The sequence below is a fragment of the Chlamydotis macqueenii genome, chromosome 2 (genome assembly GCF_036417535.1).
Source record: "Chlamydotis macqueenii isolate bChlMac1 chromosome 2, bChlMac1.mat, whole genome shotgun sequence".
Taxonomy (NCBI): domain Eukaryota; kingdom Metazoa; phylum Chordata; class Aves; order Otidiformes; family Otididae; genus Chlamydotis; species Chlamydotis macqueenii.
Genome location: NC_141557.1, coordinates 28,653,350 through 28,675,328, shown reverse-complemented (window position 1 = coordinate 28,675,328; position 21,979 = coordinate 28,653,350). Strand labels below are relative to the sequence as shown.

Sequence of the window (21,979 nt, the reverse complement as noted above, 5' to 3'; positions counted from 1 at the left end):
CAATCTTTAAGCAACTTAAACATGACGAAAGCATGCCACTGAGATATTTCCACCATAATATTCAGCGCCACATACCTATTTATCCTAGCCAAACTAGTATCTATTCATAGAATAGATGTGTTATATGTAATAAAATGTTTAATCAATATAATTTTAGAATAATATGATTTAAAAAAAAAATTAAATATCAATATGAGGTGATTCTTGCTAACTATAGAAATGTAGTCATATAGGTTAAATTTTATATGAAATCTATTTGTCCTTAGAGGGAACAGGGAGTCTTAGGACTGTTACAACATCTTGTTTGTTAGAAGTTAGCCTAGCATATTTGGGGTAATTAAGAAGAGTGGCAGAACAATGGTAAGTCCCAAACACCACCTGTAGAAAATAGGTCCTGAGCCATCACTTTGGAGCCAGAAAAATCAAGGACAACGCAACCTTGTTCTCAAGACCATATATGGAGATTTTAAGGAGGGGTTCGACCAGCGAATTCGAGGAGGGGGCGCTCTGATGACCCCCAAGACCACCAGAAGACCCTCGTCTCAAAAGACTGAGCATGCACAAGTGGGTGGAGGAATATTATAATGACTTTCAGGAAAGTTAATGTTTATGTGTAATATTTCTTGGAAATCTAGTGAATATGTATAACAGGTGTGTATTTAACCTGCGCTGTTGGATCGAACAGGTGCGCACGCTAGGTGGAGTGATCCCCCGTGCGCCCAGCGCTGCAATAAAGGAGTGCCTGCTTCTCAACTTCTTATTGCTGTTAAGGAGTTTTATTCCAGATTTTGGTAACATCTGTCTTTAACTCTTGCCTTGAGCAGAAGCAGGAGGAAGAAAATGGTACCTACCCAAATTAAAAGCAGATTTCAGCAAATTAATGGATTACAGTCCAACTGTAGCTCTCCTACTTCCCTTCACAGTGGGAAAACAGGATAAATATAAGCCAAGGGCAGGTAACTCAAGTTAATTCTGTGGTCTGGGGATCCATGCTAAGTTTTCAACTGGCTACTGCTGGCAAAAAGGAAATGGTGTTTTCTACCGTTTGTGAAGCAAACATTTTCTTAATGTAGTTTCTTTTGCATAGACAAACTTGTCAGTTTTACGCAGTTCTCCACAGAAAGGGAAATTGTTCCTTAATAATTTCTACAATTTCTCACAAGATATAAGGATTTTATTTATACAGGATATTTCAAAGTTAAGCTGGTAGAAACACAGAAGTATGCAGGAAGGAGGAAGAAGACTCAAGGAAATGGAAAATACATTTCCTGGCAATATTATTTCCAAGGTGCTTTGAACTGCACTTTGCCTGCACTGGCTCTCAGCAATAAGCTAGTGTTCTTGCTTAATAAAAAGGATTTGCATTCCCGGCCTATTTAAAAACACAGGCTGTATCTGTGATTCTCCTTTCGCTGCTGTTTGTCTGACTGATTGAGGTGAGAGCTAAGATTTTTATTTTGTCTGAATAGTTTCATTAAATGCAATACAGCCCTCCCCTACTCCTTGGGTAAACGGTCAAATATATTTTTTCATTTTCAAGGTCTTATCCATTGATACAAAGAATAAAAGGGAATTTTCTCCATGCCCTTCGGTTGTTTTGTTTTGAGCTGATAGCTTTAGACAAAAGCAGGTGAAAATAACAGGCCTCAAGGCCACGCCACCTTCCTCCCACAAACTATTTCCTTTTGCTGCCTTCTCAACATGTGTAGAACTTCACCCTTTGTTGGATGTTTCAGCATCTTCAGGCTTGTTGCCTTCTAGCTTTCACACTCTACTACAAAAAATTCTCATCTTTTTAACCACAAAAGTTTCTGAAGATCCTTAGGAATAACGCTTAAAATCTTCCTGATGTCCTTTCCTTTAGACACAAGCTCTTCTTTCCTTGTTGCTGTTCTCTGTCTACTTCCTTAAAAGAACATCTTCTCTTTGTACAAGGATGAGGCAGAAATAACAGCTTACCACTTACAGATATGTTCATGGCTGGGGGGACTGAGGAGATTTTCCTAGAAAGGAAATACCTGGCAGTTGTTTTGTGGTTTTTTTGTTTTTTTTTTTAAAATTACGAATCATAATTTTTCCTCTACTCTGACATTTAAGGGAATCCAAGAGGAAAAACTGAAACAGGCACCAGTCTCTCTTTCAAAAAAATTAAAAATATTAGAAACATGCAGCAATGTGTTTCAACCAGAAAACCACCACCTATACTGTCTATTATGTAATGGCTGACATACACATCGAATATTTCACTGATAAACGTAATTTTCAACTCATTGACCTGTCATAAAGCTCTTACGTCAGCCATTGGACACAGTGTCAGTGCATCCAACTGTCATCACTTTCATAAGGCAAACTACTTAATATTTTAGAACTCTCATCACATTAATGTTTCATCACTCTGAAAAAATATTTAGATTCTAACAGTGACAATGGCAGGTTTTGTCTCAAGTGTCACAAATTTTCTGAGGAATACAGCAGGTTGTGATCGTATTTATATCAACCAAGATAATTTCTGTAACTAACTTTTGTAGATAAAACCATCCTTCTTTCACCACACCAGATGCATATTCCCCACTAATCCAAAAATGTTAAATGCATAATTGAATTTCTTTTCCCCAGGGCATTATGATTTCATGACCTGTGGCAGGAAAGGATAAGAGTCAATTGGCAACAAAATGTCATGCCTGCCCAAACATATGAAAGGCCAGATCTCCTCAACAGCTTGGCTTATGCATCATTCTCATGCTTTCTACAATAATATTTATGAACCAGTAATCTATCAAGCCCTGCAAAATCAAACAGTAGGTACTCTGCAGTTAACCATTTTTTTTTTCTTACTCTCCGAGAAGCACAGTCAAGTGTATGTGGTCTAAGGAATTAGCACTTCAGAAAGCTGTAGGTATATTCCTCCTGACTGACTCCACTGAAATACCACTTTCAAACGCAAGATGGGCTGATGCTGAAATTTCTAAGCCACACACTTACAGCCAGCTGGAACACTATTAGGAAAAGAGCAATATGACTTGACTTCTGACCAATGGTAAGCTTCCTTAATGAAGTTTTTTGGCACTAGAAGATGTGAAGCAAGCTCCTCATAGAGTATTGTGAAGATGTGAATTCTCATGACTGAATTTAGAAGTCACCACCAGTCAATCGAAATCTACCAGATCATACACTCCTACAGTTTGCTTCCCTCAGAAGTATTGCTGGATGTTTGAAAAGTATGAAGGAAGCAGCAGTCAGTGTGCCTGCTCAATCTGCCATGAAGGCATCATACTTGTTCTGCAACATAGGCAGGCTCCTGTGGTTTAGGAAGGGATGAAGACAACCAAGTATTTCTCAGTACTTCCATTTCAGAGGACCCAAAGCTAATTTGTAATTAAATCAAATCATCTAATGTATTCACTACATGTCTCCTCATAGCCAAAAGCCAAACACATGTGACAGCCTAACATGAGTGGCTGATTTACAACAGGTATGACCTCCTACTTCAATACAGACATATCCTCATATAGTACCTCTCTCATACTGAAACAGAAATTGATATTTTAAAGGAAAGAACAATGGGTTGTTATGAATTCTAAGTTCTAAGTATGCACTTGATTGTGTACAAGCGACTGAAAGCTCTAGATAGTTCTCCAGAAGCAGATCCCTACAGAGATAAATAGATGGATTTTTTTTTGAATGAAATGCAGAGTTTATTGATTCTGAATTGCAGGTTGTCCACCTAGTCAAGGTTTATTTTCAACATCAAATGTCTTCATTTTGAGTAGAACAACACTGAAAGAAAAGCTTTTGTCTTAAAAAAAGTTTACAGTCTCACTTGGAGTAGTCAGTGGAAAACGGAACAATTCAATTGACTTACTGCCTTTATTACTATTAATTTACTCATTCTCCATAAGGTAAGAGGACCCAGTGAATCTGCAGGATAAGACCAAATATAAACGGTTGTCTGCTGTCCAGAAAATAACAATCTTTCTGGTATTATGCTCCTTGTAAATCAAGTGTGCAGAATTTATAGATGCAAATGTGATGATGCCATTGTTTCTCTCTAATAAGCAGTGAAACCTACCAGTTAAAGGAGGTTCTCATCCCGCATGCAGGCAGCTGTTTGGGTTGAAGTACTGTGTATTTTGAGGCCTCTTGATGTGACTGACCAAAATTCAGCATTCATAAACAGCATAATCTCGAAAAAGATGCCTAAAAACCTGAATGAAATTTGAACAGAGCTACTCAGTTAATTTTTATGCAGTTTGATACAGAACTGCTGTTAATTTAAACTCTGTAAGTTAGACAATTTGCTTACACAAGATGCACTCGGTGGTCAGCAGAAGGAATGCCTAGAACATAATTCATTACCCTTATCTTCCACATTGATTTTAGGAGGGGATAGCACAACAATCCCCTAATATATATGCTAAAAACATTACCACAAGACAGATGGCAAGCAAATCCAGCCACCCTTAACACTTTGTTTGTACAGAGTGCCCATCCAAGACTCAATTCCACTCTGTCCGTAAATAATCACAAAAAGTAAAGATGCAGAGTCTGTAGGAACTGGAAATATTTACAGAAGGAATTAAAATTGCAATTGCAAGCTTCTTTCAAGCTACTGATCATGCAGTATTAAATAAGTTTTATTGCCTTATCATAGTAATTAATTTTTGTGTCACATTAATGACATTCTTATCATTCCTAAGATGCTAATGCAATTTAACAACAGCAAATACCATAAGATTCCTTAGCTTATTCATGTCACCAGCAGGGACAAATGCATAGCTTTACAATAATGACCTTCCTAACATACTAATTCCTTCCAAAATGAAGGGCTGCTTCTGTATTTTTGTCATGGAAAGGAAGGATTCACTCTCACATTGTCTTTTAATATTTGATTTTTTAAAGAAAACAATTAACAAGTTTCTAGTTCTAAACTGAATGTTGGGTATACCTCATAAAACTATATCTTACAGCTTGTTTCAACATCAATGTGATGTGATACTAATGAGTGATTAAAGTTAAATTTATTGCAGAAAAAAACACTTGGCGTTCAAAGTAAAATTCCCATATAGATCAGAAACACTGAGACTTCGTTTCAGCTTTCTAATTATTAGCAAGAAGCTGTTCCAGCCCATGACGGATGCTTTGGGTCTTTTGTGGATAGGATTGGCTCCAGAAAAGAAATGTCTCCTCTGACCAAGTGCTTTGGAGAGCATCTCTCTCAGAAGACATGCACTCTCCAGCCGTGGCTGGAATTACAGAGCAAGTGGCTGTGAACGTAGGAGGTGCTGCTGCTGTTGCTGCAGCTCAGGGCTTGAGGAAGGAGCACTCACAAAGAAAATACAAAACTTAACCACTCGCCCTTGAATGGGAAGTGGGTACATGTTTCCCCTCGTCAGAGAAAGGTGGTATATGGCCCTTTAACTGAATTCTGCAAAACAGGTGCAAGGCTTCATCACACAAGAGTTTTCTCTTGTGTTATTACTCCATTACAAATAGTACCAACACTTTCCTTCTTATTAAAGAAACTGGAAGCATAGCTGAAAATGTGTTAAGATACTGAACCATACTATCTGTGTATAAAATACTTCATTACAAACATACTTTGCACTCTAATTATATTCTTATTATCCCAATTAGTTAGCTATGTATATATTTAAACATAATTATATAGTTTGATATGCACCTCTGCTCTATTACATTTACTGCTAAGGCTAATTTTAACTAAATTAAGAGTTCACTGAAATATACTCAGTATACATCTATTTTGTGGGCTTTTTTTCAAACTATATTACTATATATTACTAAATAGCAAAATGCCACATATCTGTTAAGCTCTCTATAACAATAAAATGTGTACCTTTAGATTGATACCACATAAGCATCATAATTTGTTAATATGTTCTAAACAAAATACTTGCAGAATTAGTATGACATTTACTGCAAGTTTGTTTTAACTTTCACTTGACCTTCACTTTTTTTTTAAAAAAAAGGTTTTCGTATTCATACATGCATTCCTGTTGAAGGTGGAGTTAAACTTGTCAGAAGTATTTTAATAAAATACTGAAGACCTCCTTTAATTTATGGCAGATATATTTTCAAGAAGGAAAATGCTGATATTATCTTGGTTATAAGCTTGCCGCTGAAATGATTTAGATATTCTCTTCCTTTCACACAATATCAGTATAAAGCTTTTCTTTGCAGGCAATGAATTATAGTTGACACTTCAAACCTATTCTATCAGTATCTTCTAGTTCAGAAAAATGAGAAAACATAAATATTTATTCTATATATACAGAAGAGACAGAGGACTCTGATAAAAATGATTCATTATGGAATGATGAATAATTGTTACATGTGTCACACTTAGAACAGTAAAGGGCAAAAAAATTTGCCACTTTTTAATATGAGGATTTGAGGTTATTGTGTAAATAAAAATGCAGTCATTTTATCATATTGAACTGATAAGTGTTTAAGCCCATTGATTTCTGATGACATTCTCTTCATGACTACATGGATGATGAAGCTGCTTGATACAGACTCTTGGTCTGATTTGATAAAGTCTATTAATGATATGCTTTAACAGTGGAAAAATATTTATGCAAAGAGCCTTCCATTTTCCCAGTTTACATATGCAATACTTCTCTAGCTTAAGCTTACCAATTAATAACACTAGGAATCCATTTGTTCCATTAAGCAATCTCTTAACTGTCTTTAATCTTGTTTCTGTTACTAACTTAAGTTTCTTTATTAGGCAGAGAAGTAGAGGCTATTATAAACTGCTGAATAATAAACTCTGTAGGAAAAAACTACTGAAATTTCCAAATATTTGAAACAATATTATGAGCCTTATTATCACTCTTTCCTTTTTAAAAAGCAAATCTCTCCTATTAAGTGCAAATCTTAGCCAAAATACAATAAACAGAATACAACTTGATTTTTAAAGATTTTTATATCCACAATGTCTGGTTTTATACTAGAAATGGAAGCTCTTTGGGGTAAGGATAATCTTTTTTTTTTATTTGGTGCTTTTAAGCATATAGCCCTGACTGCAAAATTGAAATATATTCACAACACAAATTATGAAGTTAAAAATAAATACTCAAAATGACGAGCTCTTGGGGTAAGATAGCCACAAGAAAAGTGTAATATATAATTGAACAGAATTATTTGCTAATTTGTGTTATGGGAGCTTCATGGACTGTAACATAAGAATCTCTTGCTTAATAAATTCAAATTATAATGCATATTGATTTAAATTAAAATAAACTAGCATTAATTCAATAAATAAAAACCAGGACGTTCTAAAGTTGTAATACTCTGGAAAAATTGGCTAAGTCATCTTCTCAATGTGCTACATCTGTATTAAATAGTGAAATATAAACATAGATACTAACTTAGGAAAAAAAAAAGAACAGAAACCACACCACATATGCAATATTGCATCTGAAAAGTTTAAAATTTTGACAATTTTGACACTATTTCTTGGCTTCATCACTCCACCTGGACACTGGCAGTTTAATCTTCTGCACAAAGAAACAAGGAGCCGCATTGGGGAACAACAGATGTTTTGCCTAGCCCAGTTTCTTGTCACCTTCAAGGGCGACACAGACTGCAAGATGAAGGCAAGAACAAATCAAATTTATCCCTATTGGTTTCCCAAATTAAATGTTATTACTAAATACAACAACCTTTGAGATAAAGGAAACCTGAAATACTTAGTATCATACCAGGAATTTAGAAAACTTCAGGAATTTATTTTAAAGAGCACGATAAATCCTTCCACTTTTCAATCTCAGATAAAATAATTCAACTAAAAGTTTATTTTCAGATTTTCCCTAAGTGTTCAGCATTTCTATACAAGATCTTGAGGAAGGGATGAAGGGATAAAATGTATTTCCCTCCATGACATAAGGAGAGATTTTGCAGAGAGTCACACCTTGGGGTGAAGAAGGAAGTATCCTCTACTCAATTTTCCTTACAGGAACTGGGATTGGGTTTGGTTTTTTTTGTAAGTTTTTATATGCTTCCCTGTTTTGAATAACTTGGTGCCTCTGCAGATACTGAAAGCTTTCTCAACTAAAAACATGACTTCAAAATAGGGTTATTTATACTCTGCTGCTTGTCAGCCTGAAATATGAACAATAGTGACTTCTGGATTATCTTCAGGCTCTGAATGACGCAGCATCATTTTTGCCTCTATTCCTATTTCAAAGACCACCCTTGAAACTACAAGGAGGGTGTTAAAATAAGCAACATTTTGCAGAAACAAACATCTAAAATTTTGCACAGCATGCACACACACACACAAATTGTATTCTATGGGCGACTCCATTTTTAAATGCTGACTTACTGAGATCTTTTTCCCAGAGCTAACTATATAAATAAAGACTGTCAGAAAACGAGAATAAAAAGAAGCATCTAAAATGCAGAAAAAAATCTCTGCTCCTTTATCTTCTCTTTCTTCATGCTTCCTACTTTTTCATCTCTTTTCTTCCATTTTGAGTATTATACCTCTCAGATTCAGAGCTACATTAGAACAAATATGCCCTTACTTTGACTTTGTGTTTAATTTTCTACACTTCTCTAAGAAGGTATTTTCTAAAGGCCTGTCTTTATCGTCCTAAACTAAGGATATTTATTTTCATAATACCCACCCTGTGCGACCAGTACTGGAATAACTGAGTTTATCTATAGTTTATCTATAGTGTATCTACACACAAAAAGAATACTGAAAATTAAGTCAAGTACCATCGAAGGTTTGGAAAACATAGAGGGGACAATTCTATTGACATTCACTTGTACAGATTTAAGGCAACTTTCTACACTGACTGCTCATTTTGGAATTTTGGTTCTAAACCTCCCCCAAATTAGAACGTACTATTGAAATGTACTGTTTTTGGAGAGAAGATGCTCAAGTTACAGTCCTAGATTTGAACGTGGTTTCCTATACCTTGTTTAATCCAAATGAACAGTGACAGTTTTGCAACAGGTAAGGCATAGATACACCACTGCGCACTAGAAGTCCAAAAAGATTTCTTCTGATAAAGATTACAAAAAAAATTTACGAGGATGCAAGAACACATATACCACTTTCTGTGCATTTCAATGCCTGTGGTTCTTGATACCAAATCACAGTCTAAATTTTGTGTAACTAATCACCTGCTTGAAAATCTTACCAGTAGTAATTGAACCTAATTTGCAGAAAGAAGAGCAGGATTTTCATTAGTTACAACACTAAGCAGTAGCTCTTAATTTTAGTCGATCTCCTGAAAAACCCAAATATGACAAGCTTAGTCTTGCAGGGTAAACTGAGAGGAAAGTTGTAAAATGAGGAAAAAGTGCTCTTTTTGAATGGATAAACACAGAAGAACTGGCAATACACTAAAGCCATAAACACTAATGGGTATTTTGAGGGTTAGTTTAATTTAATTTCTCTAGAGCACTCAAATCACAATGCAATCCCACTGTCAGTCCTGGACCATTTAACTGCAGGCTGCCACTGAAGATGGAGGTCGTGGTCCACAGCCATGCACTCCCTCCACCCGCCGTGGATGTCACCCCATGGTCTGCCAGACCAGCCCACCAACCCAGCTCGTTCATCTTATGGTTCAACAAGACCAGCAGGCAGGCTGTGGGAACAGACCACCCTTCCAGCAGCCGCGTGGGCTTGGGGTGGTGTAAACTGACTGAGGATTTGCTCTGCTGGCTCCCAGCCCTTGCCTAGGTCCCTGTCTTAGCCAGCAGTGAAACATATTCCCCTAGGGCAAAGCCTAATCTGGGTCCCCTGAAAAGCCCTCTGCAAGCATCTTTCTCATTGAACACTGCCACAATCTACGGGGGTTTAGAGAAACAATTTTAGCCAGCTAAACTGTGCAGCAGGCATTATTTCCACCTGTTGTGTATATGGAGAATACAGAACAATACCACAGCAATCCTTATGAGAGGACACAAAGTATATTTATTGAAAGAAGCTGTGTGCTAATTTCCTGTGCTGACTTCCATCAATTTAAACAAGAATCTTACCAGAGTAAAACACATCAGGACTGGATAATGGACAACTAACTTCCCAGAGATACTACTCCTCATCATAGCCCACGTCTCTCTGAATTCAGCTGTATTTTCATAGTTTCCAAATAAAACAAAGCCCATAACTATGCCATAGAATACATAGTTTTGTGTATTCCAGGAAATCTAGAGGTTTTGAGAGACTAATACAGCTGAGTAGCCAGTTTCAAAAAATAAAAAATTAATTATAGGAAAACTGTTCACTTAAGAAGGATTTAGCAGGTCAATGAAGGCTATGAAAAATAATGGTGTGTGTTAATCTACTTCATAGACTTCAGAAAATACATACTTGGTATCAACATAAATTTAGTTTTAAGTTACTGTTAATTAAGGTAGATTAATGTATATATGACTATCATAAAAATACACATTAACAGCAAAAAGAAGTAGTCTAATAAATAACACATCACTGATCCTACTGTGCTAAAATATTTAGCTAATACAAATTCTTCAACATCTAAATATTCTCGTTAACAGTGAGAAATTTACAGAAACAATACTTTGATGAAGCAGCATTGCGACACTATTGGGATTGCACTGCAGTTCAGAGATAACCCTGAAACAACTGGATAGGGAAAAATCTATATAACCTATGTTATTAATGACTACTGACTGACCTCTGCTTATCTTCACTACCTTAAAGATGACATTGAAATTTTCAGCTCTGCTTGAGCTTCATTATCCGAAACCTAGACTATAATAACCTAAAAGGGTTCTGATGATATTTTCAACTTGCCATATTAAAACAAACCAGAAAATTTCTGACATTCTGTACCACCTAGAAAAAGGATCATTGCTTTGTCCACATAGTGCAATGTGAAGTCCAATATTTACACTGCATACAATGACCAAAGAACATACTGACTTAATTTTTCATTCAAATATTACGGATAAGAGAGAAGATAACAAATCCCTCAGAAAAGAAAGAAAAAAGAACACAAAGAGTGTGTACATAACATATTGAAGAAATGAGTTACGTTTACTTTTCTCCAGGAAAGAATTTCCATTGTGTAGCACATGCGGCACACAGCAAACGACAACAGTAACTTGTATGGCATCACACCATGCCACGGTATGGACACCTCAAAACAATCCTGTCATAGCTGACTAGATAGTGCACACAAATCCACTGACATCAGTACAGCCATCAAAATACACAGCAGGTGGGAAACAGCTTTCAACTTGCTGCTATTTTCCCACTTAAAGTTTGCTTAATTCAAATTTTCCATTCCATTTTCCACTCTCTCCCTGTAGCCAAAATAAAATTTTTATGATTTAAAGCAGGTCACTTAGGCTGAAATCAAAGCCATTCGTTCTTCTTAGAATATAAATGGTTGTTTAATGCTCTATAACACTTTAAAGTGGTCAAACATAACAACATGTTCATTTCAAACTGAATTTACAAACATTAAAACTATTTTTGGGGGGACAAGGTATTAAAGAAAAACAATATGTCTCCTTAAGTATACAGCAGCTGTAATTTAATTGTTTCTTCTGAGCCTACTCATTTTAAAGAATGTTTCAGGTTTGTTTTTTTTTTTTTTCTCAAATAAAAAAGAATCTAGATTCATTCAAGGAAAGATTTTTTTTTCTCTTTGAAGGAATGAAATTTCAAGTTATCTGTATTCAGAATACAAACACAAATTCGTACACAAGTGATACTAAATGCCACTAGCTTCCCACTTTCAATGTTGCTATTTTTCCAGAGAATGTATCTACAGATCAATGACTCTTTCATGTGATCCGAAAATGCCAAAGAATAATGCCTCAGGGAAAATACCGTTTTCACTTGAATTAAAATAATTATTTTTATAACAGAAAGCAAGCATGAAATCCTAAAACCTCTGAGGATGCCATCCAGAAAATCTATATTCCTAGGGGAAAAAAAAGTAGTAGAGAACTAATAAATGTTCAGACAAATTAATTTTAAACTAAAATTAATGAATCTCACAGATTAACGAACTGCTCATTTGGCAGCATTTACTGTGACACATTTTTTGCATGTTTGCCCATTTTTCTCTTACTTTTTATTAATTACGGCTCCTTAGAATTGATGATCTCCAGGGTACAGATCAGTGCATATTATGATGGATGAACGTGCCCCAGATGCTGGAGTATGTGAGGGGCCTGTCCACGCACAGGATCTGTGCTGTAACCCTGAGTGTTTTCCCGCAGTGAACTCGCAGGCCCTCCTGACAAGAGAAATGCAGCTGATGGAGGAGACTCCAGAAGCGTCTCTCCTTTTCCCTCCATCACTGCATGAGAAAGATATTATGCTGCCGCACGCATACGTACTTTTGCTGGGGTACTGTCTGCTGCCCTGTGCTGTCTTTCAATCTTTCCCCCTTTTCTCTCCCCCAAAGGAGAGCATGGTATCGGATTATTACACCTATCTAACTTCTACAGTGTGCTTTTCTCTGTAGTCCATGCGTAGGCAGTAGTCTCAATTTCTGAATTCAATTATTTGGGTACCGGGGAAGAAACCCCATAACAGTTATTTGCTACATTTCTAGTGTGCTTTTTAAAATTGCTTTTAGAAATATGGCTGAATAGCAGGCAATAAGAAAGAATACTGCCGGGAGTCTTAGCTTTTGACATTTTTAATTGCCTCTGCTTTGGTTATTATACAATAGATATTTTTGTCATCTAAATATAATGTATCTTTGTAAAATCCTTTAAAATATGATTTCAAACCAATGAATGCCATTTTCTATTTGCCTTTAATTTCCTCTCAATAGTAAGTTCATCAGAGTGTAACAATTAATTAACTTAATTAAGCTAACTTAATTATGTTCTTTCATAGGTCAATATGTAGAGCTACTCAGATTAATAGCAGAGCTTGTAAAGTTAATCTTCTTGTACAATGCAAATGATGCCAAGTCATGTATTAAATACCTTCCTGAGTAACACATGATATAGGACTGAATGTACTTTAAAGAAGGGCAGAGACTGTGAAAAGGTTAAATAAAGAAAAATGTCTTGGATTTGTGGAAATTTTAAACAGATCTAATTCATTTTTTAAATTAATAATGCTCCTCTAAGAGAAGCCTTCATTCCAAAAAGCCATTTACAGCTTAAATATACATAAATAAATTTTGACTTCAAAAGCAGAACTGCACGACAGCATTTTCCAGCCATCTTGCGACCTTTATGTTTTGTTATTAAGAAGATTACATAAAACAGTCATGTGAAGAGATTAGACGGAAAAGATGAATTCCTAACTTCAGAGCATTTGTATGCTTACTGTATTTCCCAGTTTATTTTACCGAGGAATCACTTCAGTGGTCAAAGGTATTATGTTCTCTGTTCATTATTAAGTCACTTCTAACACAGTTAGACTCTCAGGCTTTTTAGGCATATGGCTTAGCATTTTTGTTACGAAATATTAATGGCAACTACAGTAATCATAATGATTACTTGTAGAAGCACAAAAAGTAAAATCAAACAAATCTCCTGAATGCCAAATGATCCAAATACGTGACTCAACTCCTCTGTTTTGATAAATGAGTCTGATAGTTGGAACCCACACTCTGACACAAGGAGTTGGATTATGGGCCAAATCACCGCACTTCAGCCAAGTAACCAAATTTCACTCTTCTCTAGGATGAATCTGACTTCAGTTGAGAATATATTCTAAATGCACAGCAATTCCAGATTTTTAATCTGTTGGAATGAAGAGTTGCAACACCGAGAAAACAAAGAGAGGCGCAATAAACATTCTGTAAGATGCTTCGAACCCGAGTGCAAAGGAAAAGGCTCTGAAAGTGGGAAAACTGCCATTGCTCAGAAGTTTCAAAACCAGAATAAAGTACTAACAAATGCACGCGAGGGAGTATTCCTTTGCCTACTAGGGGATGGATGGCACAGATGACCTAGTATCTTCTCTTTATTAAACTATCTCATGTAGTGTATGCAATATTGCACAAAATTAACATCTTGATCTCAGTGTAGCAGCAGGTTCAGAGTACAAATCAGCTTTTGTTCCAAAATCACAGGCTTACAATTTTTGACTATATAGAGGGATTATTTATCTATGATACAGAATAACTAGTAAATTATCACTTATGATGTTTCATCAGAAAAGAGTCTGCAAGGTCCATACAGCATGGACATTTCCAATGACTTTTCTGAGCAGAAGAGCTCTTCAGAATTTAAACAAAAAAAAATTAGTGTTCAAGAGTAAATATGCAGTCCAGCACATTCTATGTGGGTAACTATTTTTTTTTCAATTAACAATGTATCAGAAAGAACAATATATTTATAGCAACAACAGTCTGACACAACTTTCTGTTAAATGAGGTCAAGCTAGCAGCTACACAGAACAGAGGGGAAAATACTGTTATGCCTATGAGGTTTAGAAAAGAATGCAGAGCCTTTTTATTTATACATACAGATAGATATTCAAATGTATATCTTCTCTAGTATTTTCTTGCACTCTCTAAGAGTGCAAATCATCTTTCTGCTTCTTGACAATGCTTATTCTAAATTATGATTGAATTATTTTCTCAAATGAAAGACGTTGGTGATGGAAATCCAGTTTTTTAACAGTCTTCTAATAACAGCAGATGGAGAAAATATCACACAAGCATTATTACAAGCTTTGCCATGGAATTACTTTTTATTTTGTTCTTCCAGAATCTGTTACATCATACTTTGTTTAAAAAGGAAACAACTCAATGTAATAAAATAGCATAAGGGTGAATTGGACACTCTGCTGATGAAATTTATAATTTTTTTAATATATTTTCTTACTAACTTGAAGAGACAATGGGACTTGTTGGGAAAGGTTTTATCCAGAGATAAAGGAAGGAAGTTAACTCATGAAACAAAAGATAATATCAGTTGCCGATTTTGTTTCATAAAAAGTAAGAAACACTCCCTTTGAAATAATGCACAAGGTTCCCCGAGATTTTCCAAGAATAATGTAATGATTTTAACACTGAATTCTATATTCCTTTTAAGCTGCTTGTACCATACTTATGAATAATGGCAGATGACTTAAGTGTGGGACATCTTTTCCTATAAAACAACAGTATCAGCTGTGCATTACTAATGGAAAAAAGTCTGTGGTTGATCTAGATAAGCTGCAAGCACTGAATGTCTAATAGTTCAGAAACAGATTAATGTGTATCTATCTTAACCTTTCTTTAGTTGAGATTCACAATGCTTTGCACAGCTTTTGTAGTTTTAATATAGCACTCGGAAAGCACCAGAGATACATAAGCTATTCACGTTCACATGCTACCTTCACGTCATTCATTTTACCCTAAAATGTTCTGGAACATAAATACATGCTTTTTTTTTTTTTTTTTGTGGGGGGATAGGAGGGGTTTGGCTGGTTGTTTAATTCGTTTTTTATCCAAAAGAGAGAATGGCACACCATTTAATCTGTATCTGTACAGCTCTGAACGGCAACGCAGCCATTCAGAAAGAACAGGTTTGCTAGCCTCTAGGCTCACACTATTAAAACATGATTAATTGATTTGCCACTGAATCAGCACAGGAAATTAATGCACATAACTCATGTATTTCTATTTTACTTCTAATTAACAAAGTGGATATGCCTCTTACGAGACTCTGGTGTAAGAGAACTGTCAAAACCAGTCTCTTCTTACCTAGATAACCAACCACCACTGACACCACCACTCCCCATGGACTAAAGTGCTGCTTACAAGAAATGGTATCAAGATACAGCCCACTCGTCTTGTTCTTTAGCCACTATACAAAAAAGGGAAAGCAAAACTACTTTAATCACAAGCCTTCACTTTCTTCAACATCACTGTATTATTTGTCTAAAAATCTATATATTTACTAAATATACTGCAGCTGCCAGATGCACAATGGAAGTGACCACAGAAAACAGAGTAAGGGTCATGAAATCTAATTCATCAGCTTTTCAATTTTATCAAACCATTACTGTGTTATTTAAGCAAGTGTACTCATACATTCAAAACATTTTAAAAGCTCTGAATCTTAAGTGATCAACACGTCCAACAAATTTTCTTTCATCAGTTCATGGTAAAGAATGTCTGATATGAGCGATATAATTCAATGTAGTGTCTCAGGTCATACTAACAATAGTGCCATTCTGAATTCTGAAATGGTTGTGGGGACAAAATTCCTATTTTAAGCATTACTGTTGGGAGGCAAACCAAAACTATATAGCTCAGTATAACACTTTATGAGAAGTAGTGTTATTCTACAGTTTCCTAAGAAACTACTAAGAAGGACTAATGAAATGACATTGAAATTAAGATGGCACACATCTGTCCCCTTTCAAATGCATCACTTTTTCCTTTCAATTCCACTTTTCAATTTGAATTCTTAAAAAAGACAATAAATATACACAATATTAAGTCAGCAATTACACAGGAAACTGCCTTATTTTAGTACTAACTAAAATCATTCAAGCATTCAAATCTATACAACTTAAATTTTATCTTAAATTTCACTGAGGATTGTACAGCTCTTGAAAACAGAGAACAAGGTATCTTTCTAACTTTAAACAGAGTTTGGTTATTTCATAACCCAAAGTTTTTCTGCATCTGAAATACACCAATGAATATACACACTTTCCTGAATCCTAGACAGTTATCTAAATCTAAACACCTGACATGTGAATTATTTCTGCAGTGGATTTTATCATATGCCACATAGCTAGATACTGTCCTTTTACCACACAGAGTTAAATCTGACTTTAGAGCATGAGAAGAGGCTAGGAAGAAGGGAGGCAGTAAGAGGAGTGGATGCCGTCCTGCCTTCCTGTTGAGTAGAACTCAAAATTCAACCATAGTTTCTACTAAGAGGAATGACTGGACAAACAAAACAAAGCCTTATCCAAGTGATCAAATGACATCCCACAAAGTTAAAATTGATGACACAAGTAACTGAGTGTTAGATTCAGACTGGCCTATCAAAGAGGAATCAAATTGTAAGCAGAAAAAAACCTATGCTTTATACAAATCTCCTACTAGAAATTGTCCCCCCTTACATTTGCAAGTCCAAGACTCTTTTTGAACATCACTTTCCACATCCTTCTAAACTCTCCATTTCCCTGAAATTCTTAGCTGTTAGCCGTTTTGCCTTTTTTAAACTTTTCTCCTGTTTCTCTTTTCCATAGCTGCATTTGAGCTTTTCCTTAACAACTGCCTTCTCACCAATACTGATGGGTCAAATTCAGATGAGACAAATTATTATACAAATAATGCATCAGTTAGCAGCTGTAGTTAATTCCAAATATTAACTCATTAAGCAGATACTGAAAGAATATAGGGAGCAATGTACCAGGAGACTTCAAATAAAATGAGAAATAGAAAAGGCATTAGTTGAAGTAAAGATCTGCAAACATCTTTTTTGACCTGTTTTTTAGGGAGTAATTCACAAATGTTTGTTTACTGTGCTGACTTACCCATGTGTAACTTAGATGGGGTGTTTCACGGTGGGTTCTGAATTTGGAAATTCAGCATACTGGTGCTCCCCTCTCAAGGTTCCCTGCAAATCCAACCACAAAACTCTTTCTGACTCACCTCACTCTGTTTTTATATAAACTGCAGTAAATATGATGGGAGAAAGTCTAATTCCCTCATAAAACACATATACTTGATGACCCCACATTCAGTGAAACAGCTTCAATATAAACTATTACTGATATAATTAGTAAAATTCAAAGAGTCTATTTGCATCTTTAAATTCTCTGAAGTTTCCTCTCCCCCCAGGTTTAGCTGTTTTTTACTCCACAAAGGCAAAAAATATATCCATCTTCCTCTCAGTCGTTTTTTACTAACTATGTTTCATTCTTCTTTCTGCAGCTCGATTTTTTAAATTTTTAATTATCATCTGGGTTCTCAATTTTAATTTCTCCAGTAGAGTGAGGTAACTTGGCAAAGCTGAGACTTAAGAGGCAGAACCCATGGCCCTCCATAGACTAGAGGTCCCTTTGCTACTCAACAATATATACAAAAGTATTACTAAAAGCTTCTATTACTCTATCTTTAGAACTGCTTAGATGTGGCAACGTGGCTTTCTATCTTAAAATATGCAGTGATACTCCAAAATAAGTGAAGTACCTATTTGGTCTTAAACCAGAAGACACTCTTATGAATTCTCCTGGCCCTGTACTGCAGCCTTCCCTCTTCTTCAGACAAAGTGATAAGACTATCAGAGGAAAGGAGAAATTCAAAAGGTATTTGGTAAGCACCTAAAGTCTGAACTAAAGAACTAATAAATGGTACTGTATTTTCTATGACTAGTACTTCATACTCTCCTTTATTGGGGAGATTATACTCAAAAGAAATCTGAGAAAAAAAAGGAGGAAAGACTAGTTTTTATATTACCTGGTACATGGAATATCTTTAATAACAACAAGTCAACTGTTTGAGGAAGTCAAGATGAAAAATATTAAGGCTGCTCCAAACGAAGGACTTCCTTCTCACAGGAATGGTTAACTGAAGGATAATAATGGTTCCCTGCAAGGATGACTGCCACCATAAAACAAAGCTGTGTCTGAATTTTGCAGACAACCTCTCCTCCAGCTATGGTGTACTGTGACAAGTACGCATTGCAGTGATAGAAAAAAACCCAAGCCATTGGCTACATTATGGAACTACCTTACAAGCCGACATCTTTTCTTAAAACAACAGGGAGTATGGACTTACAATCATACCACATCATTAGCATCTAGTATCATTTTTTGGAAAACAAGGGCACAAAAAAGGGCACAATATTAGCGAGTGTCTTTCCTTCGCACAACCCAGCAGTTAGTCGTATTTAAATTTAGTGAAGGATGATAAAAGCTTTACATCTACCTATATACCTGTGTACAAATTCTACTTCTGACTCTTTAGTGTCATAAAGCTCAATTTGCCAGAATCTAACAGGATTCCCGTTACTGTCATGGTGTGAAAGACAGGAACAAGAAAAAAAATATTTTCCCAATCACTGATAATAAGAAACAGTATTAAAAAGGTTAAAGATGGAATATACTTGGCTTATAGGTATTGTTAATCAAGGTCTCGAGATTTACCTTGGTTTTGCATGTTGTTGGTATGGGAGGATAAGATTGAGCTTTAGCTTTAAAAAGTCTCTGCTATGAGTAAAATAACACTAAGCATGAAAACCAGAGGCAAACGTGTATCTCCAAACAGTTAATCCTGGAAAAAGAATAGACACAGAATGTCCTACCTCTTCTGGACGTTTCTGTGCCACCGATACCAGCTCTTCAGAGCTACTTCTTGAGGTAGAGGGTACCACATTACCTGGGGCCTCTGAGACCACCTCATTTGACGGCTCGGAGTCCTGAGGGCAATAGAGACAAATAGACCCCTCAGCAGCGTGTTGATGTGGCACGCCAAGAAAATTAGACTTTTCAAAGGAACTGCGCTCTAAGCACAGACAGAGAAATGAAAAATACGAGGTCTAAAACTCTACTCTTTTCACCCTGGGCAAGTTCTTTTACCCCAGAGGCAAAAACATCTGTCATATATTTTCTTTTAAAATGGTGATAATTTCTTCACAAGAGCGTTATAAGACTTATTAAATAGCTATATAGCATTTCAGAATTGCAAAGTTCTGAATAAACATGCTTGTTTTGCCCATACCTACCCCTCCTCCTGAACTGCACGGAAGGGAATATTACATTTCATTCTCTTATTCAAGATGGAATTTTCTGCAAAACAGCTAGGACCATGCTACAACAACCCCACAGAAACGTATTTTATAAATCACAGCAAATCGATATAGCACACAACCTGGTAAAGTTAGAAAAGTTAGTAGAGTTGGCCATCTATTGGTAACTTTAACACTACAGTAAAACAAATAAAATAAAAATTCTTAAGTAGCTTACATTTTACTTTCCAAATTACCTTGGCTTTGCAATGCAGCATGACTAGATCAGTCAAAATAAAAACCACTTTAATACCTTCATGGGTCCACTCAGTGGTTTTGCTAACTGTATAGATTGAGATATTTTACTACAGAGGAAAAAAACCCATTAATCGGTACTATCTCTACTGTGCTCGTTGTAATGCTCATTACAGAAGATATTTTAGATGTCATTGCTTAGCAAGCAGAATATGTGCTTTTGATATATCACTTTCTCTCTACAGTCATTAATTGCAAGGAAATCAAGATTACACTTTTGGAACTTGCAAGCTGCAATGCTCATTATTAAGTTTTTCAACATAATAACCTCTAAAAAGTAAATTAAAATTTCATAATGATAATGTTCAGCATTTGCAGTTTAGCCCAATGTATGTTTGGACTGTTGGAAGGGAAAAAGTGAACACTGCGGTCCAACACCTGTTACGAAATCATATGGAGAATCACAGGTAAGACCAGATATTGTAAAAGAACTAAGAGATGGAAGGGGTTGCGGGAGGCTAAAAAGGTGGAAAAATCTCTTTGGGCCTGGAGGGGCAATACTCTAGTATCTCTCTGAATCCCTTTAAAATAGCTTCTGAGCTTGAATATTTCTAATAAAGCTTTTTATGCCTTTCTCATTGCAACACCTTTCTGTGACTTAGAAAAAGGATTTTCCGGCCCATTCTGTGGCTTACCACCTTAAGTTTAAGGTTTGGTATGAAGACGACATTTTAGAAAAAAGCAGCTTTCAGCAATGACTAACGAATACTATTGATTAAAATGTTAACAGTGAAGTCCCACTGCCATCGCACTGAACTGTTTTATGAGCATAGCACTGGATCTGTGGAACAAAAGGAAAAATGAGATACCTTGGCAGAGCTACCATCCCAAATAATTCCATAACAGGAATAATAAAACAGTATTTTTCAGCTTTCTCAGTTCCTCAAAAGGAACTAAACACAGTGAACCACATGCCATCAACATGAACTTTGCATTGTGTTCATCCTGACAGCTCAGTGTTTTCCCTAGCAGATCTGGACTTGCACAAGCAAATGTCCTCTCTCTCAAAGGCTGTCTCAGTTTGGTTCCTGGTAAACTATGATAATGAGACTCTCTCTTCTTCTTGACCCAATCAGTCGTGAACTGACTCTGAGTACTGAACAGTACTGTTTTCTTTTCTCCTTGAGAACTGGAAATTTAAATCATCCCATACAATTTATGAGCTCAACACATCTCCAGAAGCTCTTCTGCGCTACTTACAAAACCAAAAGTAACAACCACATCTGCTGGAAGAAAACAATGTACTTGCCTGAACTCTTTGGTTCAGTGATTTCTCTCCTTGAATTCTGTCTTTTGTGTCTGAACCAACTTATATTATGTTGCTATTACCTGTGATCATATAATGGTAGCAACATTTTTTTATTACTTATTATTTTTGAAAGTAATAAATGATAGTTTTCAAAAACAGTCTGAGCAACTGCAATTTAGTAAACATACATTCCGGATCCATTCCTCTTGCATCAAGAGGAGCAGCACGTCTCGGACTCTCTTCCCCAATCAAGTCTTGAATATCTTCTTTCCAAGCAGCTTAGCCATCCTTCTCAATAGTTTTCTTAAGAACCAGCTAGCTAATATAATACTTCCATTTTTAAAGAGATGGATGGAAATCAAATTTACTCTATTATTCAGAACCCAAGCTGAGAAAAACGTGTCTCCCTTTCCAATTACACTGGTTTTATTATCTCTTTTCACACTGCTGTCACTTCTTAGGAAAACTGTACAGAGCCTGAACATATATAAGAAAGGCAATCTACGTTGCTCTGAACCACTGCGGCAACACGTGAAGTACAGCTTTCAGAAATAAACACGTTCAGTAAGTGGAATGAGATCCTTTCACGTAAGGTACAACGATAAAAATGCTGCAAGGTGCAAGTGAGAACTTTAATAAAGCTTTTTCTCAGTGTGTTACAAGTAGATGGCCAAATGAGCAATAGTTCCGGTAACAAATCCTGATACCTTGATTTGTACTCAGCAAATAAAAAAACCTGAAAAAGTATTA

General features: G+C 35.9%; 1 protein-coding gene across 1 annotated transcript in view; it reads right to left on the bottom strand.

The window, feature by feature from the left end:
- The window catches only part of PHF14 (PHD finger protein 14), a 166,771-nt gene that overhangs the window by 14,589 nt on the left and 130,203 nt on the right, over positions 1-21,979 (bottom strand). The window contains exons 19-20 of the mRNA XM_086740350.1: positions 19,243-19,356; positions 17,471-17,553 (exon numbers count right to left, since the gene is read on the bottom strand). Coding sequence (XP_086596476.1) covers positions 17,482-17,553; positions 19,243-19,356 — 186 coding nt within the window. The 3' untranslated portion in view covers positions 17,471-17,481. The remainder of the gene's footprint in view (positions 1-17,470; positions 17,554-19,242; positions 19,357-21,979) is intronic.